At 50.6% G+C, this 22,122-nt stretch overlaps 1 protein-coding gene across 8 annotated transcripts; it reads right to left on the reverse strand.

The window, feature by feature from the left end:
* Nucleotides 1-79: 79 nt before the first annotated feature.
* ine (solute carrier family 6 member inebriated) lies at nucleotides 80-19,864 on the reverse strand. Of its 8 annotated transcripts, none has more exons than XM_011140334.2 (12): nucleotides 19,373-19,858; nucleotides 16,545-17,313; nucleotides 9,351-9,538; nucleotides 5,354-5,488; nucleotides 3,724-3,949; nucleotides 3,249-3,516; nucleotides 2,833-3,061; nucleotides 2,508-2,620; nucleotides 1,992-2,132; nucleotides 1,706-1,906; nucleotides 1,034-1,210; nucleotides 80-645 (listed from the first exon to the last, which is right to left on the reverse strand). In XM_011140334.2, exons 2-12 carry the CDS (start codon nucleotides 17,294-17,296, stop codon nucleotides 475-477), a joined length of 2,601 nt encoding a protein of 866 aa, XP_011138636.1. In that variant the 5' UTR covers nucleotides 17,297-17,313; nucleotides 19,373-19,858; the 3' UTR covers nucleotides 80-474. The 8 variants fall into 8 exon arrangements, 7 of the variants coding, with proteins under 7 accessions (XP_011138636.1, XP_011138638.1, XP_011138637.1 ...); XM_011140336.3 differs by lacking the exon at nucleotides 19,373-19,858 and adding an exon at nucleotides 18,960-19,341; XM_011140335.2 differs by lacking the exon at nucleotides 19,373-19,858 and adding an exon at nucleotides 18,421-18,830.
* Between the last annotated feature and the right edge of the window lie 2,258 nt (nucleotides 19,865-22,122).

The raw sequence follows: 22,122 nt of genomic DNA on the forward strand, positions 1-22,122 counted from the left end.
AGGATTTCTCGCGCGAAACGAAGAGCCGAGAGATCGGACATGGGATCGGAGGGGGGAGACATGCAAACACATTTTCCTCTTGGACGAGATACGTAATAATTTATTAAACTTACTGTCAATACAATGTAATCCTACCTTGTATCAGTGCTTGGTCTATGGTCTATCACACGATGATGGCGAAAGATTATTAATATGATTACTTTACAGGAAGTAATAATATTAGTGCGTAACGTGTACTTTCTTACATTAATGACTCTCGCGACTAATTATCGTATTTATAAGGAGCTTTATAAATAATGGAATGTTGATAGTCTCGCGACAGAGCTGCTGTGATGACTGACGATGTAAGGTACGCGTGTTCTTCTTTCTTCTTTAATTCTTTCCCTTTTTCTTTCTCGTTAAATCTTGTCTCGTGTAGGTACGGTTAAGTATAAACTGTAGAAAATGGAACGCTCGCCCTGACGCGCTGCATTATCACATTTGAGGCTTCAGCAGGTAATGCGAATTTAACGGTATGGAAGTGTTCATGTCGACTTGGGATTCCTTTTGTACGTCCTCCTCCAGGTTATGCATGGGCTCTATGCAATATTCCTGCCCGCACACCTTGCATGCCTCAAAATGCGGTTTGATGGAATTTTTTAGTCTCTGCGAGAAAACGAAATTTCCCTGCCATTAATTCCGACAATCGCCACGGCACACTCCACCGGTGTATAAATATCGATTTTGAGAAGAAAATATGAAGCGCGAAATTACATTTTATATTCGTCGTACAGAATATTCGATATATTTCTTTGCATTAGAATTGTTGCTACCGTAAGCGGTTTATCAAAAAAACAAAAAAAAGAGAGAGAGAGAGAGAGATTTCCTCTTGTGACGTAGATATTGTATATGTATTTTTCTTTCACGATAAAATAATAAAATCTCTCATATGGCAGGTGAATAAGTAAGATAAGTGTGTGAATATATTAAATCAACAGTGCCCGGTCTGCGGCGATGCTAGAAATCCGAGCAATGGCAATGAAACTTGACGTACCTCGGCAAACGTGATGCCATCCGCTCTGGCGAGTACGCAAACGGCAAAAGCGGGAATGCAAATCAAGGAGAGAGACGCGATGCCCCATCCGATCGCCTCTGCCCACCATGGATATATGTAGTCGCCATTGTGGTAGGTTGGCGGCTCATAATCAATTAAGCTGAACACCCATACGGCCTGCAAGGAGACAGAAACGATAAGGACGCGGCCCGCTCTCCTCAAGATCGCTGACCGCGTCGTAAGTGATGCGTAACGAGCCGCGCGATTGAGATTAACTGCCGTACTGATTACATTCTACGAAATAAATTGATCGTGCGGTACATTCACGAGACAGTGCAAAAGCTCAACTGACGATCGAGTCGAGTCGAAAGACTCTCGATAATCGAGAGGAGTGCAATCGTAAGGATTGTGATCTTTGACACGCGTTGATCTTTCACCTGGTTTCCCCAACTCCTCGTTGCAAGCGATTAGTCAGGTGCAATTAATTAATCTCTCACGTAATTTGATGAGATACGGTGGTATCGTAGAAAAGTACAAACTGTCCCAATCTTTGCTCAATATCTCCCATTCTGCTTAACACGCTCGCTACCAAAGTCGCGACGTGGAGAGAATCTCCCAAATAAGTCGTGGTAGCAGACGTGACGAAACCCACCGATACGGTCCCGATCTCACCATTATGAGGAGGGGCGCTGCGAGGAACCAGCAGAAGCGGAAGTACACCGACGGCAGGCGGCCGGTCATCTCCTTGACGTTGTTGCAGAGCCGACGCACGCCGTAGAGCCAAGAGATGGCGATTATCTCGAAGAATGCCAAGAACATGATGGACATGGACGCGGCATAGTGATCTATCAGTTGGAAAAAGTAAATACCACCCTGAGGCAGTCACGAGGTGTCACTTAGTGGTGGACAGGTGTACGGTTGCGAAACACAAGCAGAAACGTCGCATCGTTAGCTCTACCTGCGTGATATTCGGCAGCCCGAAGAGAAACGAGACGACGCATATCAGCAGGACCAGTATCTCGTGACAGAGAAGATGCCTCTTCACCCAGTTCGGAAAGCCGTCCTGGATCGACGTGACGACCACCTCCACCACGGCGAACTGAAATCCGAAAGAGGTTTTGCGCAACCGCCGTGAAAACATTGCAAAACGCCGGGCTCTCTCGCGGTCCCCGCGGTAGAAAGTTCGTGAAACGCCGCCTCGTATCCGCGATTTGCATTCCGGATTGAGCAACAATCGCGCGTCGCGACCTCCGATCTCGAATTTGTTTTTGTTCTGCACGCGCGACTCCAATATGTTATTAAATATGCGGTCCCTCTCTTCTCCTCCTCCTTCCCTCCTTCTCTCCCGTGTGTCATATATTAGCGACGGTGAAGTTCCACGTTTATTTGCCCGCCGATTTGCAATCGAATATGCACACTCGCATCGCACATCGGAAAGGACCTGTGTGCCTTCCTCCACGCAGCGTGTACTCACTTGGCTGTTCAGCGAAAGGCAAACCAGCATGAAGAAGAAGAGCACAGCCCAGAGCTGAGAAGCCGGCATTTTGACTAACGCTTGCGGATAAATTACGAAGACTAGTCCAGGTCCTTGAACACAAAAATTACAATTTATCGACAAAATGTCGATAGAACGCGCAAGTTAAACCGCCGATGCAGAGCAGAGAACGGGAGGGGGAAGGTATTAGAAAAAATTGATAAACAAATGGAGCAAGAAACTCGCGACACATGAGGTGATCTTAACATGTTAGGACATGTTGGTTTCCTCATGATATACTTCAGGTATCCGACGCTGCTCGTACCGTCAGTCAGAACGTCCTCGACGGATGTGTTCTGCTCCAGCGCTATGTTGCCGATCGTTGCGAACGAGAAGATGCCGACCAAGAGGCTGCTAAAGGCGTTTATGAGCGATACGGCGACGGTGTCCACCAGGATCGTGTTGTGGAATCTGTTGTAGCTGGCGAAGCAGATCATCGATCCGAAGGCGATGCCCACAGAATTGAAGACCTGCGCCGCGGCGTTGATCCACACCTAATGGCGAGTTGTTGAGGTCAGATTTAATGCGAAAACCCCTGGGCGCTTCCCGTCATCGAGACAGAAACCGCCGCCGACACGTCGAAAGTGGGACCTTTGAAAGTCTTCAAGTGTGATCGCCCACGTCGGTATCTAATTTTTCATTTTTTACTTTCTTCATGGAGGATTGTTTGCTTAGCGATACCTTAGCGTCGCCCAGCAATTCCCAGCGTGGATGGAAGAAGAACTGCAGGCCTTTCTCGGCACCTTCCAGCGTGAGGGAACGCGTAAGAAAGACCACGATTAGGAGGAAAGGAAGAGTCGCCGTGAGATATCTCACTTGCGCCGATGACTTGATCGATTTCCAAATGGAGAAGTACACCATGATCCACGCGGTGATCAAGCACGCCACGAGCTCCCATCGTAGAACTCCTGGCTCCTCGATTCCGTTGCTAATTTGGAGGACCTTGTTGCTAAATAAGAGAAAGGGGAATAGGTATATTTGATTATTTCTCTACGAGACCACCTTACGTCTCACGTAGGTCTTGTGGAGTCTTCAGTGTAGAATACAGAGAAATTAGATATTTTCATATAATATCAGAAGATGTAGTAATATCAATAGAATATTATAATGATAATTTATACGAATGGAGGGAGATTACGCTAAGAGAGAAATTTACTCGAAGAATTCCTCGGACGGCGTCCTCGTCGAATTCGGCCGAGTCCGATTATCGATCGATCCGTAACTGGGCAGCCAGCAGCGCGGTGAATTCCACGAGTTGTCGCAACGCGACCACGGCTGCTCCGCACGGAATGCCGCAAAGAAGTAATAAATTGCGTAGGCTATTATCACATTGTGGTAGGTCGACAATAGAAACGATATCACGACCGACGATAAGCCAGCCCCTGCAAAGACGGAAACGTAGAATGCGCGTCGACACGTAAGACATGTCTAACTTGCAGCATGTATTGCGAAAGAGGCCACGAGTTGCCGTTCGCGGGAATCGAGAATTTTTCCCGATTCTTTGAACTCGCGAGAGAGATCTATGAGAGGAAGAAACTAATCTCATAAATTAAATGGAATTATATACGAGTTAATCTAGAGACATTTAGGAGATTTCGACACTTTCGTAATTTATCAGCGTCATGCCGGTTATGTTCAGACATCTAAAACTTTAGACGTTGGATTAACGGAGCGCCAAAGTAGCACCAAGCAATTATACGTTGAAATGGATTTTTTCACATTAGCGTGTCAATCTATCCCTAAAAATTATAAACTGCTCACAAATGCGTACGACAAATATCTTAACTTTTCGACAATTGTTATCTAGTATCAAACATTTTTTGTCGGTTCTATCGTAAGACTCACTGAGGAGAGTCCAAACGTTGAAGTCGCATCGTTTGAATTGTACATTTTCCTTTCATGTATCCATTTTCATTCGAACAACATAGCGTTAGCTCTTAAGGTAAACGTCCCAACGGTCGGACACGTCCCAGCGTCCGACCATTTTGAAAAAAATATTTACTATTTATTTTAATAATAATGTAGTTTAATTTAATAACAACACATTAATTTAATAATAAAGTAATAATTATTGTAAAAGGACTCCAATATTTGACGACAAGTTGGAAAGAAATATACCCAATTTCATACTTTTGGGTTAAAATAAAAATTAATTAATTAAATGTTTAAATGTTAAAAGTGTTAAAATAAAAATTAATGAATTAAGTGTTTAAATGTTAAAAGTGTTAAAATAAAAATTAATTAATTAAATGTTTAAATGTTAAAAGAGTTAAGATAAAAATTAATTAAATAAGTATGCACCTGTGGCTTGGCAAAATAATGGTCAGTCGTTAATAAATTCATTAAGAGATAGCATCTATATTTATATTATTTCCCGTTAGCACATACTAATTTTCTAATTGCGGTCAAACACTGGGACAAATATATAATCGAATATTGGGTCACCTATTTTAACTGTCTGGTCACTGGTACATTAATGCACTTTATTACTTATGTAAATATTTCATTAATAATAGATATATATATTGGTTTGAGTCATTTTTCTCTACTTAAGAGAATCTTAAGTTTTCGATGCAAATATTTAGATCAAAACTATTCCGAATATTACATATTGTATTTTTCCTCGACGATCTACGCTTCTACGGTTACTACGGGACATTTACCTTACTTGCCGCCGCATTTATTTACTTCATTATACGTCCGGGAAACCTACTTGTTTCGCTAAAAATTATTTTATCGCTTCTGTCTAATATCCAGCCGTCTTTTGACGACTTATTCGTTTTTACCTTTCAATAACGGACACACTTGACCCAGCGCGCCGATCGGACCGCGGCGAGTGAACTGTCCGATGCTGAGCTCCATGTACAGCAATGGTACTCCACATACTATGAGTATTAAAAAGTAAGGCACGAGGAACACACCTGCAACAGCGGAATCGCGGTTATAAGCGGGATAAGCAGGTAAGAGATCCGCGACCGGACGATCGGACGTCGCGATCGGCATGCATAATTGCTATTGCGCTTCGCTCGGCCACGAAAACATCCGCGAGGACCGCCGGATTCTCTCCAGGTCGCGCGATTAGGAGCCCGCTAGCCCGGCCGTGGCGCACGGGTTTGTCAAACGGGTTTCGCTAAACACGGCTCGTACTCTCAACGTGATGGTACTCGACGTTAATCATACTGTGGGCAGTTAGCAAGGTCACTCACTGGATGTAACTCTTTATTCGCAATAAACGACGACGGTAGCGACGCGCGAATTACGACTTAATTCGACAGCGAGCATTTAGCCGCGGCAAGGACACAGGTGCCTGCGATTGCCTGCGATTTTCGAAGGGTCCTCCTTCTCGAATTGCGGAATCCCCCCCCCCCCCCCACCGCGTTTCTCTCGCGCCGATCGCGCCGAGCGCGCGAGTGCATTCGCGCGTTTCTCGTTGTGAAGAATGGAATATTATATATCTTCACACAAGCGCACGACGGTGCGTCTCTCGTTAGCGACGATATATCATTCTCTCGCCGATGCAATTGTACCTCTCATTAGCCACGGTAATATTCTTTTGACTGCGCCGTCGTATTTTTCTCCTTAATAACGACATTCCATCTCGCTATCGCAATCGTATTTCTCGTTATTGACAATATAATATACTCTCGCTGAAACAATCGTATTTCTCATCTCGGCGGCGATATCATTCTCTACTCTAACGCGATTCCTTTTAGTAACGACACTGTCCTCTTCTCACCGTATCTCACACAATCGTATTTGTCATTAATAACAGCGGTATATTCTCTTATATATATAGCGCCATCCTCTATTTCTCGCTAATAACGACTGTGTTCCGTTACTGACGCAATCGCATTTTTCATCAGCGGCAATAGCGTTCTCTCGCTATCGCGCTGGCAACTATAATACTCGTGTACTCTCGCGGAGACGAGACGACGCGCGCTCATACGAGCATGATCGCGCGACCGTGCGCGTCCGATGCGCTTCGCACCTCGGAAAGAGATGTAAATGAATCGCGCACACGGCGGAACGGCGTATCGCGTCGCTCGCATAAATCAGACGACGTTACCCGATATGTTTTCTCTGTCAGCTTCAATCCGGCCGGGCGACGCGACGCGATGCGACGCGACGTGCCGCGCGCGCGCGGATGGCAGATTTTCATTTAGTCCAGGCCAAATGCAAATAATATACGCGACCGTACGCTAAATAAATTATCGCGAGACATTAAACGAGCAGGCCGAGATAACAATCGGCCGATTCGACGTGACGTATCAATGGGCGGGATTGCGGGCGATTTAATCCCTGGCGAAAATCCAATGTGCCTTGTTACAAGGCGCATAATGACGCGTGTTTCCATTAATGTTGTCGCGGCCATTTGCGACAATGTCGTCTTTCTCACGTAAATGCAATTTATTGCCGCTGCTAGCAATGAATATTGGGCCGCGCGAGCGCGCGCGTGAAACAGCACGTCTCGCGTGTGTGCCGGAGCACAGTAGCGCAGCCATATTATTTCCTCTGATTTTCCGCTCTTCTCCCGCTTCATATGTGATTTCGCGAAATCACATGTGCGGTGTATTTTTACGCGTGGATCCATGTGTGCGTGCGCAATTGTGTGTGCGTGCGTTGTTTGCACAACGAATATAATTCGCGCGTGCACGCGCGGATAGTTGAAATTACGGAGATGTTTCTAGCCGGTTGCGAGCGGCGGAGTTGCAATCAAATAAAGTTCTCTCTCTCTCTCTCTCTCGTCGGCTTCCGAATTTCTCGCGAATGAAAATAAGCATCGCGAATACTTGGAATTTCATTAATTTGTTTCTTTGAGAATCCACACTCGTCTCGCCGCACCGGCTGAATCCGCGCAGCGCGCGCGCATCGCATTTGCCCCCGTCGTGTTTTTCGCGAAATCACGCGCGAAACAGCGGAAAGTAGAATGCATCTGGCGAGCGTTCGCGCTCGCGCTCGCGGAATTACGGCGCGATGAGAAAAGCTTATCGCGAAACGGAGTTTCATCGCGAGGAAATATCGCGCTCCCGCGTTTTCAAAATCCCAGCGCGTTGACACGCTTTGGCTCTCGCTTGCCGCTCGCCGGCGAGATCGCCGATGTGCATTTCGGTACGATCCTGCCCTCATCCTAATCCTCATGGTCACTCGTGGCATCGAGGCGCACTCGCGTCGTCCGCGAGCGAAACCCGAGCGAATCGCTTCAATCGTGTAAATCAGATCGCGTTACCCGGCAGCCGGTCTTCCGGCTCTCCAATTTAGACCGGCAGTGCGCCGAGATGATACTCTCTCGCGGCCGATTATTTCCACCGGTGTCATTGAAATCATCAACAGTGTCCGGTGGAGTAGCCGTGTGTTCCGGCAAGGTCATGTATCAAGTTCCGCGCGCGAATTGCGCCGCGCGCATCCGGGCGCCGGATGCTTCCAGACTTTGAAAATTGCCGGGTAACACAACACCCGTTCACGTTGCAGGGATTACGAGAGAGCCGAGTGAGTGAACGAGAGAAAGAGAGAGAGAGAGAGAGGGAAAACGGGACGAGCGAGACGAGTATCGCCCTTGCCCCGAATCCGCGGCCGGGCTTCCGCGAGACGTCACCGCGACGCGTCTTCGCGGGTCTCCGTCTTAATTCGCGCTTCCGCGCGGCAGCGTCTAATTTTTCCTCCGCTCGTCCGCGGAGCACATGATTTTTTATAATTCAATAATCGTAGTCCCGGCGTCCGTTGCGGCTAATCAGTCGCGACACCGCGTTTAATGGTATAAACGTTACGTGAGCGTCGCGTTGCGACATTCCGTCGCCGCGTTGCCCGGACGCGGACGAGCGCACGGAGGAGAGAGAGAGAGAGAGAGAGAGAGAGGGAGGGAGAGAGAGAGAGAGAGAGAGAAACCTTAAAATTGAGCAAGCAATGTACGTTTTACTCGCGAAAAACGACCATTCTTTCCTGAGACGTGTCGAAGATCCGTCAAGTTTCCCGACGAGAGACCGCTGCAGCGGCTCGGACCGCTGCTTTGTCAGCTATTTCGCCACTGACGTACTTCACACGGGCGACGCGCGAAATAACTCTTATCACAGTTATGCTAATCGCGGCGACACGTCCCGACGACGTCGTTGTTTGCTTACTTGGCACTCGCGAGTTTATTTTGACCGTGTATATGTGCGGCCGACAGCTGTGCGAAATCTCTCGTCGCCCCTTTTTTCCCTCCCTTCCCAGCCCGGGCCTGCACTCTTTTTCTTCACAGAATTGCATACTCGTCCATTCCGCTTCTCACTCAGAGAATCGTCAAAGGTGCGACGCCTGACACACGAAAAGCTCATCAAGCCGCGCAGTCAACCAGAGTCTTAAAGAGCTTAAAGAGCTCGACCTTAAAACGATGATTAACGTATCTGTCTATCTCTATTTGTCTTTTCTTCCCTCAATTTCTCTCTTATCTTTATTGTTACTTTAAGTGCCTCCAAAAACTTTACTTTATTCTTACTTTAAGTGTCTCTGAAGAATTCCAATGCAAATCTGCCTTCCGTGTGCTCTTGAAGCGCAGAATCCTAGAGAGTAATGATAAATTGTCCATCTATTAATCTCTCTCTTTCCCACTCTCTTTCTCGCTTCCTCTCTCTCTCTCTCTCTCTCTCTCTCTCTCTCTCTCTCCCGAGGCTTCCTACGCTTGCCCGCTCGGCCGCGAAGAAGCGAGAGACACTTTTTCCACATTTGGTTTCCACAAATCGGATCTCGCGGGACTCGCATCACGATCGCGCGTAATAAATCGCGCGCGCGGTACCGCGGGAGACTCACCGCCGCCGCTCTTGTAGCACAGGTAGGGAAATCTCCAGACGTTGCCGAGGCCGACGGAGTAGCCGATGCAGGCCAGCACGAATTGCACCTTGTTCGCCCAATGTGGCCTCCTGGGCTGCCGGTAGTCGCTCGGGTCGTCCGCGTCCCCGTCATCGTAGCTGGTGCACGTGGAGAGATCGTCCTCGAACCTGCAACGTCGTCAACAACGTCTACGTCGGATGCTTGGCGTGCAAATATACGTCGCAGCCGTGGATTGGAAGGAGAGTTCCACGGCGCGGCTTCGGCGCGACCGGCGGATGCAGAGCGAGAAAAATTGAAAGAGTCGCGGGGGACAAGTGTCGCGCGGTCGCGCGCTAAATTCATCAGCCGTGACGTTTCGGCGGGGAAACGCGGTGACGTATGACCGCTCTGCCACCGGAGAGAGGACTTTTCTATATGAATATAAATACAAACGCTGGCTGTTTTGTATTAATACGTCGGTCCCCGGGCGCACGTAACCGGGCGGCGTTTTGCTAAATACTTTGTCAAACGGATCGGGTTATTTATGGCTCGCCGCGCTGAGATTTGAATAACGACGCGACGTTCCCTTCTCTCCCGCCGATGTATCCCGCCTTTTCGATTCGTTCGAAGCGACTCGGACGTCACTCCGAAAAGTCTCATACTGAAAGACGACGAAAAATGAGCGGCTCGTAGTCTCTCGTAAAAATTGCTCAAATTCGTACGATAACGCGCTTAGTCGAGAAAAACCGAAGGGGGCGCGCGCGCAGACACATTTTTGCCCTCGAATTTCCCGAAAGGTCGTCCGCGCATTTCGCACCGGTGGAAATAACTCGCGTTAATCGCCGATAATTCCCAAGCGTTAACTCGATCGTCCGCCAACTCGCGGTCCGCCAGTTAATTCTTACGCTACTAATTGCATCAATGAGAAATTATCGAGCCGCTCTGCACCCGCAGCCGGTGTAGCGCGAAATTCGCGTCTGCCGTGGAGCGGGATAAATCTACGTGACGCGGAATCCGCGAGAGTTTGTCAGGATCCGCTTTTTAATCGCTCGACGGTCTCGGCGAACGACTCCGCGCCGCTCAGGGATCGCGCTGTAAATCTATTTGACGGGAAATCCAGCCGACTTGCCGCTCGCGCGTCAGTCGCGTTACGCATTTTTATCATCACCGTTGACAGCGTTGCGGGGGCACATTCGAGTCCACCGCATCATTTCTCCATCCGCACGGTCGACTGTATGAAAATCATGTGGCGAGCCGCAAGAGACAACGTGCGGCGTACCGCGACTTCGTCACAACTCACTTCAATTACTCGCGGCGATTTCGGCGAACGGACCGGCCGCCGGGAAACTGACAGTCTCTCGCTGTTCGCGAGAGACGGAATTTGACGGAAAATCGCGCCGACTTGGTCACGCGTCGGTTACGCCACGCATGGGCGACGCGTGCGTCCGCGTTTGCATTTGCATGATGTGCGTTCGCGTGCTACCAGCCCGGCAGCCGGCACCATTAAATATTCATCGTCATTGTTTATAGAACGACATACGCAGCAGTCATTCGAATCCGATTATCGGCGATAGCCGAGATTAACGCAACAGTTCGGCGTCGCGCCAAGTCGCAGCCTGCCAATCGCGGCTGGAATCCGCGCTCGCGGCCGCGGCCGACAGATTTCAACTTGCCGTTATAAATAAATCCGATGAACGAAATCTCTTTCTCTCTCTCTCTCTCTCTCTCTCTCTCTCTCTCTCTCTCTCTCTTTCCCTCTGCGCCTTTATGGCCATATATTATGATAAAGTGTCGCGCGAAATAGGCGGCGACGAAGACGACAACAACGACGGCACGATATCGACCTTGCGACGACGAGGTGCTGCGAGTTACGTAACACTCGTCGATCGACCGGGAATTTTTATGCGTTTATCGCATAAATTCATACTTCACGCTGTGGTGAGCGCAAAAATGGCGTTGGACCACACGGGCGGGGACGGCGGGCAGGGAGGGGCGCGGTCGACAATGCTGAAAAATATGTAGGCGACGCACCTGTGTGTGTACAGTCCGCATCGCGACGGAAAACTATAATACACACCGCGGGCGCATCGTGGATACGATAATACGCGCCATTGCTCGCGGAGCGTGTCATTAGATCCTACGGAAAAAAGAAAAAGAGAGAAAAAGGAAATACTCGTGGAACAGAAAACCACCGCGCTGCACCGCGGCAACGCGAGCGTAACGATCGACGGAGGCGACCATCGGACGCTGACCGCTTCCGCGATGACGAAGATAAAATCGATCGATCTGATTTCGATTAACACACTCGGCTCTTGGGGCCGTATCGATCAGCCCGTACGCTTGGAATCAGAGACCCGAGCTCTCCAATTAATTTATACGATACGTGTAACATTAAATTCGTGATCGCGAGCCGACTTAAAGAGATCCAACTCGAAAGGACGCGATTGCAAATTCACGCTCGAGAGTCTCGCATGAGGCAAGTTTCAAGCAACGGCTATTCACAGCCTTAGACTTCTCAGAATTTCGAAGTCCATGAGAGGACGGTAGCTGCGAGTGGTTAACTGCGAGAGAATAATCAATTATTATTGTGTCAATATGCGATGCCGCTGCGGACAAAGAACGCGACGACGTTTCGCTCACCGTCACGACCGCGAATAATTCATCCGTTAATCTCTCGTCGTCGGTTTTGTACGATAATGTATAGAATTTGCTCTCTTTCTCTCTCTTTCTCTCTCTCTCTCTCTCTCTCTCTCTCTCTCTCTCTCTCTCTCTCTCTGTCACTCCACTTCTGATGGAAATAACTTAATTAGACCGCGCGCGTATCGGCAGGAGAGTGCTTCGAGATAGCGCGTACACGTGGATTTACAGCGTTCAGCTGTTTATCGTCGCTTCATTAACGCCTTTACGTCGCGAGCGCTGACGACGACGACGACGACGAGGAGAAAGAGGAATGCCTTTTCCTCAGGAGGCCCGTGCGCGCTATTCAAAAACGAGACGTGACGAACTCCAAATGTAGGACGACGATTACGGGTCGTTCCAAGCTCTGTCCCGTTTCAATGGAAGAAGCGGGACAGAAGCCGCAACAATATGCCACGGAGCGCACGAACACACCTACTTACAACAACGATACGGTCTTACATTGTACACCTATTATCCACTTACGCCTCTGGGACGATACGCCGGAATTGCAGTCCCTGGATTACGAGACCTGCCGGCTTCGCGAGCAGCTTAGACGCGCAGCGCATCGCTCTCTCCCTCGATCTAGTTGTCTCTCTTTCTCTCTCTCTCTCTCTCTCTCTCTCTCTCTCTCTCTATCTCTATCTCTCTCTTTCTTGTCACGAGAGAATACGCAGGAAACGAGGCTCTTGATATCAGGACGATCGATTAACCGGTGTAATTCGGCCGAGGTGCGATCGCCGATGAGAATGATCCACCTTCTTCTCCCTTCGTCTCTCGTCAAGCGATTCGGGTCTCTCTTATTTTCCTCCCCTTCCTTCTTTATCCTCTCCTCTTATCCTCTTTATTTCCGCGTTACGACTGCACATAGACCGATATAATAGCCTTAACACATGAAGTTACACTTTCCTAGAGCGCGGCCGGAGTATAAAAGTTCCCGGGAAGATGTATTTTTTAAAACGTACACTCTTCTCACGTGAGAGAGTCCAACATGTGGTATAACTTCATTCAAGTTATTACACCGGTTTATGTAACTTGGTCTCAACACGATCCGAGCATTTTTCTCCCGACGTAACCCGAAACCCAGTCAACGGCTCGCTGAGGAAATTTAATTTTTGCGAACCAATCGAGCCGCCGATTCTCCCAGCGGACCGTCGTCGGCCGCGTTCCGAATCACACCGAGGAAACTGTCCGAATCCTGATGAGGCCGAGTGTACTTCTCCGATGTACTACTTGAATGTCGCTCTGATGGGATATTATTCTAGAGCGCGCGCAGTAAATCACTGCTCTACTCTCTATTGTCGCGCCCTCGCTTGTTCGCGGCCGCGCTTTAGAGCAGGTCGTCGCAGCGTGCCGACTAGAGAGCTGTCCGCGGCCAAATTGAGAGTCCAAATTTCACCGACGTCGTTGATTAACTGACTCAACCCTTGCCCCTTTCCAGATCATAGCGCTCGGCTGCCGTTGCTGCGGCTCTGCAGGTGACACAACGGCGGAATTTACTCAGAGGCGGTTAGCGTTAATTGATAACGCGATCGAGCCTGAATCGAGCCAAGTTTGTCTCAGATGGGAAATTGAGCAGTAGCGGGCGCCTCTTTAGAGACTCAGCTGGCTAGAGCGACGACCGTTCGTCTTCGCTGCCTGCCGGGATTAATCTCGCCCGCGCGGCTATTGGGGTGGTCTTCGCGCTAATTGTGAAGCGAGAGGAGTGCAATGATTCGATCGAATGTAATTCACGGTGCGAAATATTCTTCATTTGTCTTGCACATCCTCCCCCCCCCCGTTCCGATCGGAACTTTCGGCCACTTTCACAGCGCTCGCTGTGAGCTATGATCCAGAAGCGGGCGCAGGGAGAATCACTGATCGTTAATCAGCTAATCAGCGTCATCGATGCGACTGACCTTTGCTAGTGCTCGGTCGTGCTCGACGACAGATTTCGCAACGGTTTGACATCCGCGCTCGGCGCGGGCATCAGCGCGACGAATCGACGCAACAAGAAACTCACGGCTCGAGATGGAATTAACGCGCATTAGGCGAGCGACTCAAGACTCTCCGCGGCAGTCTTTAATGTAACGCAAGTAATCGCCGGGGTAATTATAACGCGATCCCGAGAGCTGCCACCGTCGCCGCGAATCTCGCGTACTGAGGATCAGGCCGAGCTGCGGCTTCATTTTTATGTCCTCGGATACGCGGTTTAGCGGCTCGGTCCGTCCGCGGTGTTTGCACGTGGCATTAGCCCGCACGCGAGAAACATGCGGCAGCTGCGGGCTCCTGTATGTTTTAATTCGATTCGTGGTAATCGTCCTCCGCGCGACGTCTTCGACGAGCTTCGGGAACGACGAGAAACGTTGAGCCGGCTGAAGATTAATTATTTCGTTTCTTCATAAATTAACGTCAATTACTCGATCCGATCATCCTCCATTTCAGCCCGTTGCGTTCTCCTGTTTTTCTGCTTCTGCCCTCCGTCCTCTCCCCCGCTCTCCCTCTCTCTCTCTCTCTCTTAATAAAGCAAGCCCGATGACGATTTAGTCGGTCGTGTTGATTGATCCATTGTAATTCAGAAGTAGCGCAGTTGTGGTGTTACGTCACAATAATGTGTGACATTAGTTTTCTTCTGAAAATATCAGGATGATTCACAGGCAAGTCGACATTCGCGAGTCCGACCGACTTAACCGAGCGGTGCCGCGGCGGCGAATTGAAAAATTCGCAGGCAGATCGGAGAATGGTGGAGAAACGATGGTCTTCGTCTCGCGAAAAAATGATGTCTGTCGCATCGCTCTTAAGTGAATAAAACGACACAGATTTGCCCGAGAGCTTGTGAGTCACTCAAGCACGTCTTATCTCCCTTGACCTACTGCTACATTTTTATCGCGCATGTTTGTCGACCGCAATTATATCTGTATCTTCCTCAAGACGTTCTAGAAATTATCCTTTCGCCTGGAAACAATTCTCGCCTTTCCCCACGGGAGGAAAAAAATTCCGTTCCGTTTAATTCCGGCTGAATTTTCCGTTATCTCGGAGGAACGGGAAAGGGACGGAGAAAATTCGGTTGTCCACCGAGGAAGAAAAAGATTCCTACGAAAGTTCGGGCAGCGCAAACTTCTAAAAGCTGCCTCGGAGCTGTCTTATTTAGGTGCGTTTGGGGAGACGCTATTGGCGCTACCAACGCAAACGCTACCAAAACCGTTGGTCGTGCGTAATAGTGATAGCGGACTCGAGCAATAGCGCGAGCATTGCTGCTTGTTACCGTTGTATCGTTTGACGATCTAGAGCCGACTTAGCAATTTGTGCTCTAAAAGCACTAATTGATGAGAGTCGCGGTTTAAATGCCTCCAAAATGCCAGCACCTCGAAGCTCTGCACGGAACTGCGTACCCATTACGTACGCAAATAGTAAAGTAATGAGTACAATGAAGGTACCGTTCAAACGCAGTGACACATGTGAGCTCCCAAAGGCTAACGCCACTAATTCACTACCTTGGAAGGAATAGCGTTGATAACGCGTAATTATGACGTACAACGCTACCATCAGCAATGTCACGATAGCATTCGTTAGCGCTATCATCTGGCTGCGCGAAACAGCTTGTAGCGCTAAGTAGCGCTAATAGCGTCTCCCCAAATGCAGATCCTCAGATATCTCTGAGACGTCCTGAAGACATCTTTTAGAACTGCCTGGAAAGTTTCGGTAGATTATTTCCGCTTACCTCGAGCGAGCTTTAATACAGCCGATAATTTAATACATCCAGACGACTTTTTCGATCACTTCTCGGTCGCTTCTCGTCACCGAATTTTCGCGTCTGGTCCCTACAATTCGGTCATACAAGCTGAGATTCTTCTTTTCGTGTATTTCTCTTCACGAAGAGAAGGAAATCAACTCTTTTGCGAAAGGAAAAGATTCAACTAGGCGCAAACGAAATTATCATCTCTCTCTCTCTCTCTCTCTCTCTCTCTCTCTCTCTCTCTCTTTCTTTTTCTGGTCCTTGCTAGAGGTATAATTTTTCTTCGAAGTCTTCGTATTCGAAACTTCGAGGAAACTAAGCTTCGATACAAAATATTCGACGATCGAAGTTTCGAAGCTTCGAACCTTCGAAGCTTTGTCAAATTTCGAAGGTTTCGAAAATTTCGAGAATTATACATTGCCTGATTTTTTATGCTTTTGTTATCCGCAGAATGTAGAATATATGACTGAGATGGCCTAGCGTGCAGTACATGCACGTGCATGTAGAAACAAGGAGCGCAGGTTCAGAAGAAACCTCGAATATATCGAAGCTTCGAAGCTTCAGCATAAAGAACCTTCCAAGTTTCGACGTTGACTTCGAAGCTGCCAAAGAGTAACAGCCCTAGTCCTTGCCCGCACGTCGTCAAACTTCCATGTTCCGCGACATCGCGGTCAAGGTGCGCTCATCCGCTTTCGAAGCGCCGCGGGCACCGGAGCGGGCACGCGCTCGCGTGTCGCGCGTGATTCACGTCGCGCTCCTTCGAAAGGTCGAGAGGCACATCGTAGGTAATGTGGTTCACTTACGGCGGCGGATGTACCATGTTAAGCAGCTCCGACGGCGAAGTGGGAACTCTACGTATCGTGAGCTTCCGGCCGTCGGAAGAGCCCAGGCCGATCGACGCCAGGGACCTGATCGAGACCGCGTCGGGGCATGAGCGGGCTTGACCGCCGTTCACGTCGGCGTACAGGATGGAAGCCCAGCTGGGCGGCTGATGGTAGCAGGAACAGTGCTGCTGACATTCGTCCATAACGACCGCAGCGGGCCGCAGCGAGCGTAGACACGGGCAACGGTGATGATGTCTCGCGCCCGCCACGAGTCTGCCAGGACTCTGAGTACCGTTGTCGCGACTCGGGCTCGACCTGGACTCGCTCTGCTCGGCCAGCCGGGACTGCTGCCAGCGAGCTGGACACCTGTCGGGACTGTCGTCGCGGTCGATCGTCCTGCGGAAGTTGTTGCTGCTCGTCGCCGGGGCGACGAGGATTCTTCGAGCGGCCGGGCTCAACAGGCGACCCCTCTCCTCCGTGGACCACTCGGCCTCCGCCTCACCGCGCTTCTCGCGCTGATGGTGGCCGATCCTGATGACGTCCGGGTCCGTGTCGTCGGACGCGACGTCCTCCTCTTCCGGCATCGCGCTCATTTTACGCGCGCGGGCGGCTTGTCGGTCGTGCGGCTTGTTGTGGGCGGCACCGTCGCGCTTCGGCGGGACGGGTTTGTTACTGTCGCGGTTTTGCTCGTCGCCGACGTTGACGCTGTTACTGCCGCTCTCGGTGTCCATGGTCGCATGACGACCTCCTGAAGACAGAGAAGGGAACGATCAGTGAGGGAGGAAGAGAGGGCTAGTGCGAGGAAGGGAGAGAATACCTTTACCGATATCTCGGTTGTTCGGAACATCGACTCGCCTCTCTCGGGATTGCTCCGAGCAAACTCGACCGCGTATTTCAAACGTTGCGCGTCAACTTCGTTCTAATGCTACACCGAAAGCTATCGCTCAGCGACGATTCATTCGAAGCGCTGGATAGATATATTGGCTCAAATTACACGTTTCCGCTTCTATAAGAGAGCCATGCGGGAAAATAGCGGGGCAAATTTAATTCCCGCGTGAAATCCTCGCGGGAGGGAAATCGGCTCGATTTTGAGCGCGTGGAAGTTTACTTCAGGAACTTGTGGACGCGGCGAGACGTCGCGGCGTCGGGCGCCGCGATATTCCCGCCGATTTGATCGGAGAAGGTAATACGAGGAGCCAATGATAGCGGGCGGGGCGACAGAGTACTCGTGGGATTTAAACGGGGAAGAATGCGCGCACCGTTCGGTATATCAAGCAGCGCGATCAAAGCGCGTATTCGCGCTTGATCGCCCGGGATCGAGCCTCTGCCCGTGATGGGCTCCGGCGAAACGTCCATTGAATATTTCGCGTGCGCTCGATCGCCGTCTCGATGAAATATTAATTTCGAATCGCGCGTCCGTCTATTAGCCGGATAGCATAATTCGCTTACCGATCGAAACGGCTTTGAATATGAAGCGAGAAGGGCGGGCATTTTGCGGCGGTGTTCGTACGATTAACGCGCATCGTCGGTTGTATTAGATGTCGTGCCGCGATAAATTCTATTATTATTAGAAGGCCGTATAACTCTCGCGATTCGATAAACCGCTGACCGAGCGACGATTCGCCCAGCGAGCGGCACTTATCGGGAACGAGTATCTCCTTTCTTTCCCGCGCGCTTACCCAATCGCGCAATCGGGAAATTAACGCGAGGAGATACGTGTGAGTTGAATAAACGAATATAAAGATGTATGCAAATGTGTACAAAGAAAAAAGAAATGTGTACACACTTGTCAGACGAAAATTGAGCACCTCGCTGATTCGCGGCGAATTCGCCGAGCTGATTGCCGGTCGTTTACCTGTCTGGAGATAATCCCGACTTAACAATCCTGTCTTCTCCTCCGCCGGCACGGGGACTCACATCACACGCTGGGCCGACTTCCTCGCGCCGCGAAAACGGCGCAGTGAGAATCACGTGCGAGCGCGCGAGCGCTCGCACTTCTTTCGCGGACGGGCTATCGTCGTCGCGCTTTTTACGAGACTGACTCTGATAGCGAGAGATAGCGTCATCTCTCGCAGGTGCGTGCGCGGCTATTAATCTAACATGATTTATCGCGAGACCCTCTCATCGCGTTTGACGGGTGCGCGTATACTCTTTCGCGTCGCTCCGGCCGATTGCTGCGCGCGCGCGCGCCACAGCAATTTGTCACTTCGGGCAAATAATCGTTCGCGAAACAGCAACTGCGCTCGCACATCTCGCGAGAGTGATCTAGTAGACTTATCTCGGCACGACATACACGCGCGCGCGCGCGCACATACACACACACACACACACACACGCGAACATAGGCGCGTTTATCTGCGCGAAGATACGCCGCGCATGACCGCACATTCTTACCTCCTTACGCTAATGAATTTTTCAGCCGATGCGCCGTTTACGCACCGAGAGCGCGCCGCGGCAGCCGCTCAGTTTATTGCCGCGACTCGCATGACTACGTTCACGTACTCGCAAGCGCACATTCACTGGTGGAAATCCGGGCCGAGAACCCGGCCCGGTGGTGTCGATTCAAAGCGACCCCCGATCCCTCATCGGCCCAATACTCGAGCGAGTTACACAGCGAGAGGAGCGTTCCGCGCTCCCACCGACGCGATGCGACGCGCGACGACGCGACGGCGAGAAAAACAAATCGCGCTGTCGCGCGTGCGGGAGGCGCGCGAGAGTGCGCGCGCTTTTTGGAGCGCGTCCTCGCAGGTGAACGTCATTCAATGACACTTCCATGCGCATCACGTGTCACACGCGGAGAGTGTTACCTGTCAGATTGCAGCGGCGTGCCCCGGCGAGCGGATCGGACGTGTTCCAACAAGCCGAGCAAAAGTCATTCGCGTATCTCTCTCGTGATAACGAGAGCTTACACACACGCGCGCGTGTGTCGTTCGCTTTCTCTCTCTCTCTCTCTCTCTCTCTCTCTCTCCCCTCCTCTCTCTCTCTCTCTCTCGCAGTCTTTCTTTGTCTCTCGCTCGCAAGCACACACGTGCCGACTACCGTCGACGGCTCGGCATAATGCAACGCGCGTGTTCGTTCACACTGTCGCGAGCGAGCGCCGCGAATTCTCTCTCGCGTCAGAGCGCGTACGACGACGATGACGACGACGACGACGACGACGACGACGACGACGACGGCACGGGATCGTCTCCGGGCGGCGAAGCGACGACACCGCCGACGACAAGCCGCGTTTTGCCGCGGTCCGCGTGCACGCCCGTCGTAATCATTCGCGAATCGTAACGCACACGCGGCCGAGCGGACGCACTCACGCACGCGCACGCACACGCACACGCATACTCGCACACACGCACACGCGCACACACGCGTGACACTAATAATGATACCATGGCACGACGTCAGCGCCGTACGTTGTACGTGCGTGACTCGTGACGCGTGTGTTGCCCGAGAGACTCGGGCCTGAATCGCATGACTCGTACAACGCCGACGGGCTGGCGGGGGCCCGTGATATCCTCTTCTGGATGTGTGTGCTCACCTACCTCTCTTCATGGCCGGTATCTCGCTTGGCGGTTTGCGCGGCTCGGGTAGGGAGAGGTATCAATGTATGCTCGGTGACATGATTATGGAGGTATAGAGAGAGAGAGAGAGAGAGAGAGAGAGAGAGAGAGAGAGAGTAACGGATGAGAATGCAGGTAGATAGCGATCATTGGAGATTTTATTTGAATTCCGGGATACGAATCTTACCGACGCACCGGCAAGTTTGGGAATGTTCGAAATTTCGCGGAGAGATCGCGGGGGAACTTTCGAAATTTCTGGTGGAAAGTGAGCGAAGAGAGTCTCAAAGTCAAGCGGTGCGGCAGCGATCGCGCGGCAGCTGTGTGCGCTACGCGCGTTGCATGTTATAAATAAAAATGTGAACTAGTAAGATCTAGGGCACACATCGCGCCGCTACGTACTTGAAAACGATATCGTATCGCTGCGCTAATGTAACCGACCGGCAACCACCGACGTCTGATGCGCGGCCGGGGGAAGTTTGTACTTTCTTCGCGCGAGCGCCACGCCGATTCGGATCGCTTTGAGATCCGCGGCGTAAAGTAATATTTGAGCGTAGATATTTAAATATCGACATTTGCATATCTTCCCGTCTGTCTCGCGTAGAAAGCGGGTGAAGGTGTTTTGTATGCGAGTTTCTACCGGCTGCGCCGGTTCCTACGTGCATCGTATTCCCGTAGGTGCCAATTATGCAACGCGATCAAGCGCGTGACCGTGCGACAGGCGGGTCATGAAATGTTAGACTCTTCCCACTCTGCCTCATTCGCATACATTCGCTGCGGAACGATACTGTTATCGTTGCGACTATGATGGGCTACTTTTTATCCTGATTGTAGGCAACGGGCGAAGCCGCCGGGCGTCGCTCGCCTGTCGAATGGCAACTAGATTTACCGCGTTGCTTTCGTGTCTCTAGTGTCTCCTAAACTGGCGTTACTCGATGTGCAAACGCTATATACGTAAAATTGCAGGACTTAAACTCGTTATCCTGCTCGCTTCTTCGTTTTTGCACAAAAAGTGCAGTGTGTTGCCCTCGAGTTTTACTCTTCCTAAATAAATCCGCCGGCGCAACGTTCGAGAAATTCACGAGATAGAAAATGATGAAGCAAGGAGGAGAAGATTAGCCACGATTTTTATTTCTTCGTTGACGCAACGAATACGAGAAACTTTTTCAACTTTAGTTTAGGAACTTCACACCTTTTTCACACACACACACACTCAATAGACGAACGCGTCTAATTCCTCGTTTGGTCACCCGTTCCTGCCAGCTCGTCCCTGTCTGGCAAATTTAAAATTCTAATTGGCCCCCAAATAATTACGTATCGAGGTGATATATTATCCGGGAAGAGAGAAAGAAGAAATAGCCGGAGAATTAGACGCAGGGGATAACAACGGCGCAAAAAAGCGAACGAGACGACGACGGCGGTCGAAAAGCTCGCGGCTCTCGTTCAATGGCAGCGCCAAGGTTCCGCTTCCTTTCACCGCGGTCCTCCGTTTTATTTCACGCTCGAGATCGGTTATCGCGTAATGCACGCGAGTCTACACGCGAATGTAACACGTAATACGGCGGTAGGATCAATGGGCCAAGGATTGGCGGCGGCAGCTGGGTTGAATTCCCACGAAAGACCAGGCTAACGGCTGCTTAACGCGCTCCCGTGTCATTATCCTCCACTAAGTAACAGGTACAATTGAACGTAACCTTTTTCTGCCGCGCGGTCGATCGAGGTGAGTATCCGCGCGATTAGAATTTCAGCGATCCTCGTTCGCGTTCCTGCGGATTCGATCGCCGGGGCTCTGTCGACGTCGACTTCGTCGACGACGAATAAATTCGCCGACTCTTCGTCGGGCGACGAAAGCCCGCGACAGGATAACGCACCGTCGCGTATATTACTCGCGCGTCAGAAATTACGACTGATGATGCAAGCTCACGGAATACAAACGCGCGTGTGAATCCTACGCGAGCCGCGCGACGGTCAGGGTCGTAGAGGCGAGACCGTGTTGCTCAACTTTT

The sequence above is a fragment of the Harpegnathos saltator genome, unplaced genomic scaffold (assembly GCF_003227715.2).
Source record: "Harpegnathos saltator strain DR-91 unplaced genomic scaffold, Hsal_v8.6 scaffold133, whole genome shotgun sequence".
NCBI lineage: Eukaryota > Metazoa > Arthropoda > Insecta > Hymenoptera > Formicidae > Harpegnathos > Harpegnathos saltator.

Bases quoted from the DNA above. Each gene is read 5' to 3' on its own strand.
- ine (XM_011140334.2), bottom strand. From the start codon at position 17,296: ATGGACACCGAGAGCGGCAGTAACAGCGTCAACGTCGGCGACGAGCAA. The intron at 3,062-3,248 runs GTATCGCTAAGC...ACTCGCCATTAG, and splicing joins AATTGCTGGGCGACGCTAAG to GTGTGGATCAACGCCGCGGC. The intron at 2,621-2,832 runs GTACGAGCAGCG...TTTGTGTTCAAG, and splicing joins CGAGGACGTTCTGACTGACG to GACCTGGACTAGTCTTCGTA.